Source organism: Topomyia yanbarensis, chromosome 2 (assembly GCF_030247195.1).
Source record: "Topomyia yanbarensis strain Yona2022 chromosome 2, ASM3024719v1, whole genome shotgun sequence".
Taxonomy (NCBI): domain Eukaryota; kingdom Metazoa; phylum Arthropoda; class Insecta; order Diptera; family Culicidae; genus Topomyia; species Topomyia yanbarensis.
The window spans coordinates 180,262,549-180,267,629 of record NC_080671.1 but is presented as its reverse complement, the minus strand read 5'-3'; the positions used below and the strand labels follow the sequence as shown (position 1 = coordinate 180,267,629).

General features: G+C 43.1%; 1 protein-coding gene across 1 annotated transcript; it reads right to left on the bottom strand.

The window, feature by feature from the left end:
* Positions 1–2,665: 2,665 nt before the first annotated feature.
* Positions 2,666–3,178, bottom strand: LOC131679914 (uncharacterized). The gene has a single exon (XM_058960663.1). The coding sequence runs from the start codon at positions 3,176–3,178 to the stop codon at positions 2,666–2,668; it is 513 nt and encodes a 170-aa protein (XP_058816646.1).
* Between the last annotated feature and the right edge of the window lie 1,903 nt (positions 3,179–5,081).

Genomic DNA, 5,081 nt, shown 5'->3' with positions numbered 1-5,081 from the left:
AACAACTGCAAAACACTACCATTTATTCCAAATCTCTCCATTTTTGCGATTGCGATATCGTGATTTATCTTATCGAAAGCGGCAGATAAGTCGGTGTAAACAACGTCGGTTTAATCACGATGTTCCATACACTCTGTTATGTAGGATGTTAAACACAGTAGGTTAGACGCTGTTGACCGCCCGGACGTGAAGCCGTGTTGATCGTCACTTAGGTACTGCTTACAATGAGCCTGGAGAGGTTCCATAATCACCAGCTCGAACAACTTCGAAACTGCACTCAATGAAGTTATTCCACGGTAATTATTGACGTCTCGCTTATACCTCCTCTAGCAATAGATGCTCGAAAAATATGAAGAAGCGGAGTAATCAAAGCTTCAATGTGCCTTTTCAGGATAACGGAGGGGAACCCGTCGGGTCCCGGATTGAAAGATGACTTAAGTCGAGAGGAAGCTCTGGTAATCATCGTTGCATCGACATCGATAGCACCCAAAGCTTGGCCTACAAGTGGAGCTGTGCTAGCGGCGAGTTCAATTTGCTCAATAGTTAGTGCCTCATCATTCGCGAATTTTTCCGAAAAAAGTGTACATATGTCTCGAGATGTGGTAGCTGTGTTCCCATTGAAAGTCATAGACGACGGCAGGCCTGATTCCTTGCGCTGCTCGTTCACATATTTCCAGAAACGTTTAGGATGCGACTTAAGATTACGCTGAATATTTTGCTGATATCGATAGAAACAGTGTTGACTGGCTCGTTTGCACGCATGGTTGAGACTGACGTAATAGTCTCTGAGTGATATTGTGCGACACTTGGTAAACCTCCGCAGGGCAGCTCTCTTTATAGACTTCAGCCGTCGCAGTGTACTCGTTTGCCATGGAGGGCCGGTTTGTCTATGGTGAATTTTCTTTGGAACGTGCCTGTCAATAGCATACACCAGAACGTTTGAAAAGGTTTGAACTGCGGTTTCGGCATCTTCGGGATCCAGAATATTTTCCCAATCGATGGTGGATAGAAGTTCTGCGATACTGCGATGATCAGCTTTACGAAAATTGTAGGAGACAGAAAGCGGTAATATATCGATGTCATGCACCACAGAGCTATCAATCGTGGCGATCAGTGGAGGATGATGTGCCACTGGTTTTACTAGGGGAGAGGGAGCCGTCACTATTGATGTTGCGGAAACCTGATCGCTGACAAAACAAAGATCGAGATGGCGGCCATTCTCATTGGCAATAGGATTGATTTGTGGTAACGTGGCTGAGCTATAGCTGTCAAGTAGCCTCACTGCACATGGGTGGAGAACGTAATGGTCCGCATCCGGATAAAGAAATCCATTACGGGAAGATTTCCATGAAATGCTAGGAAGATTAAAATTTCCTAGTACCATGATCTCATCAACAGCGTTAGCATCTTCGAGGATAGTAAAAACTGAGCTGCATTGTGCTTCAACGTATTCGGTATCACGAGCGCGGTCGGGTGGAACATACAACGCACACAAGTACAACTTACCGTCGCCAAGCTCGATAATTGTCCAAACCTGCTCTAGACAAACCCAAGAAGTGTTCTCGACGAATCTTGCCTTCAAGCTGGTTTTAACCGCTACTAATACGCCGCCTCCGGTGGATTTTCGGCTGTTGCTAGGGCTCCGGTCACAGCGAAACACCTCGTATTCTGTACCGAACACCTGACTGGAAAGCGTGTCATCGTTCAACCATGTTTCGACGAAGACAATGATGTCAAAACTCTTATCGGAAACTTCAAGACGGTATTGCTCGACGATTGAATTAATACCACCATCATTTTGGTAGTATAGCAGCAGTTTAGCTCGTCGTTGACCAATGCTGGAAATCGAAGAGCTTTGAGGCAAGGAAGAGCTCACAGATGCATTGTACTTGCCTGAGGTAGGGTTGCGGAAGACCCCTCGTCCCATCTCCACCACAGAACCGGGACGGCTGCTCGTCACTGGCAGAAAGAGTCCCGGTGACCGAAGAGACGACATTACGTGGGATGTATGTAATGCAGCTGGACTAGGTGTCTCTCGTAAACAGCTGCGCTTCGCAGGCAGGAAGAACGGTATCTGGTGCTAATACGGTACAATTAACGGAGAACTGGAACATTTCAGCGCTTGAATTATTCAGAAAGGATCTTGATGGGCTTTCTTCGGACAAAAGCAAGTGGTGATGTGGAAAGAGCGTATCATCAATGTTGTCAGTCAAACCTGGAAGAACATCAAAATGAGCAGTACCTGTGAGGGGACTGACAACTTCAGAACTGACCCGAGGAAGGTCCAGCCCTACAGTGCCAACTGCTGTCGTACAAACTACACTATTATGCTCACGAATACTGTTTGCGGTAGGCATTGGGAATGGCTTTTGTGCAACTATGCTCATTTTCTCGGAGATGACGATCGAGTTGCTCTGATTTGCGGGGATTTGTTGGTTGAAGTGGTAAAATCGGTGTTCCTTTCGGCCACAGAGGTGAATTCACTATCAACGGATTGGGGTATGACGACCCGGATAGTTTCTTCATTCTGCTATGCTTGCGTTGGAAGGAGTACTACACAGTCCTCACTTCCAAACCGATCCATCTCGTAGTCAGTATTCGTGCGTGGGTTGGCCTCGGGATCCAAACGATGATGAAAATGATAATTATCGAAGAGGCTGGATAATTATCGAGGAGGCGTCTCCGTAATCTCAATGTCATCGTCTGAATGACCCATAATTTCGTTGGTGGTAGTGGTAGCGCTTTTCTTTGGTGGTGGGCTCTTATTATCCGGTGAAGTTGCCGTGGGTTTGCTGAACGAAGTATGTTGCTTCTGCGGTCTTCCTCGTTTCGAATCCGTATTAGTCACTGGTGAGTTGGCCCTAGATTTCGTAATTGGCCCGGCTGTCTGGTTCGCTAGTTTCTGTTCTTTGCTGTGCTGGGGTTTTTCTTGATTCGCGGACTGTTGTTTCATCTGGTGTATGTACGTCATCATTTGCTCGATTTTCTCTTCCTTGCGTTTGTTCTCTGTCAGAAGTTTAATGATCTGCTCATTCTTCTTCGTCATAGTCAACTCCAACTCTTTCAATTTATATAGGATCTCGCTTGGTTGCACTGCAGTCTGGGCGTAACTTCCTTGATTTTGCTGTTCAGCTAGTTTGCGCGCTTCTGGGAATGTCAGATTGTCGCGAATTTTCATTTTGATGACCTCTACTTGCTTCTTGTAATTCGGACATTGGCGGCTTGTTGGTCGGTGAGCACCTTTACAATTGAAGCAAAACAGAGATGCTCGACATTCTTCTTCACCTTGATGTTCTCCAGAGCAGTTGAAACAGCTTTGTTGGCCAGAACAGCGAACACGCAACCTATCGCAACGCAGTTTTTTTCCACACCGTGTGTTAGAACTTTATAAAAATCAATCAGCAGTACTGTAACAATATTCTACATAAGCTGATTGATTTTTATGAAGATCTACCACACGGAATGGAAAAAAAACTGCTGTTTTAGTTTTCGATTTTAGCACTTTCTCTGTTCAACCTTAAGGGTAAGTGAAGGTCATCGCCATCCCAAAACCAGGACAACCACCCTTCGATCCCAATTTGTTTTGGCTGATTGCAATTTTTCTCTGTAATGAATCTAAAATGAAATGGGACTACCTTGTATTACACTCTATTCAAAAAGCCTATGTTAGCAAAGAGCAGATCCCACTTGGAAGAAAATCGGGCAGCTAGCAGAAATTCGTCAGGATTCCGGCAGCTGTCAAAATTATCAACATGACGCTGCCAGAATTCAGCTATACTCCTGCCAATTATGGCAGGCAGATTCGTCTCACCGGTTCTCTTTTGTTTATCTTTTGGGGTTTTCGATTGATTGACACCGGTGTAGTGGAGTGCACTGAAACTGCACCGTTTTTGCACTTTCTAGCAGAAGTGCAGAAAACTGGGTATGTTCCATTGACACTTCCGTTAGAAAGTGCAAAACCAGTGCAATCCACTACACCGGTGTCAATCAATCGAAAATCCCATTTGTTTAATTTTCACCATATTTACATTTTCAATATCTTGTTTCCAAGAAGAATAATTTTGCACTTAACGCAAAACTTTTTTTTTCCGTTCCAGCTAATCTGATTCAACGCGATGAAGGTACTGCAACCTACCTTTTAAAAAATCCAATTTTCGAGGATAAATTCGGGCGTTATTTTTATTCCGTTGCAGTACATTTATTGAAGGTAAATTACGCTATAGTGTGTATTTTTCAAGATTTTCAAATCAATGTACATTTAAAAGGAGGTTAAGGTTCCAAATTGCAAACATCAATGGAAACCAAAGAAGACAGTACTATATTTTGATGCTTAGTTTACAAAAAAATGTTTGTTTTCGAATTTATTATTGGTACTCCATACATCAGCGTTCTCAATGTAAGGTTGATAAAATTGTTTTCCTTGCACCTATTTTTCTACCAAGGTATACCACAATTCAGCTAGCAAAGCATTGAAGAATTTCACGTAATACGAAGTGTTTTGTATTTTAATATAAAAAATATGATGGTCATAAATAACGTTGACGATAAGGTTGATCATTTTATACTCCGCGTAGGCATTGATGGCGTGTGAATTTCAAAACGTTCTAGGAATGGTTGATGGTCAATCCTCATTAAAGTACTTTGGTATCATACCATTCGCAGATTGCCATCTTTTACAGCTCGGGCAAGCCACCAGATGTCCATGAGTATTTGGCTGAATTTGCAACCAAACTACAGTAATTTATTAAATGGCCATCGGATGTGGAACAGATTATATACGTTTAGCATCGGTCAACAAATTTTCGATGCGCAAGCCAAATGTTTCATCTTGGATATAGTGTCGCCTATGGGATTCAACCCCAAATGCTTAACAGGAGGATGAAAAATTGAACCACGCGTTGTTTTTCCTCAATCTACACGCTTCATTACGTACAGATGCATCGTTCCACTAAATACACTAAACAAATCATACTTGATATCAGAAACTGATAAAATTAAAATTCACGGGAGAATAACTATAATTCGGAAACAGATCCGCTCCGATTTTGTATGAAGACCGCGAGTGCTAGATGAGTCTCCTC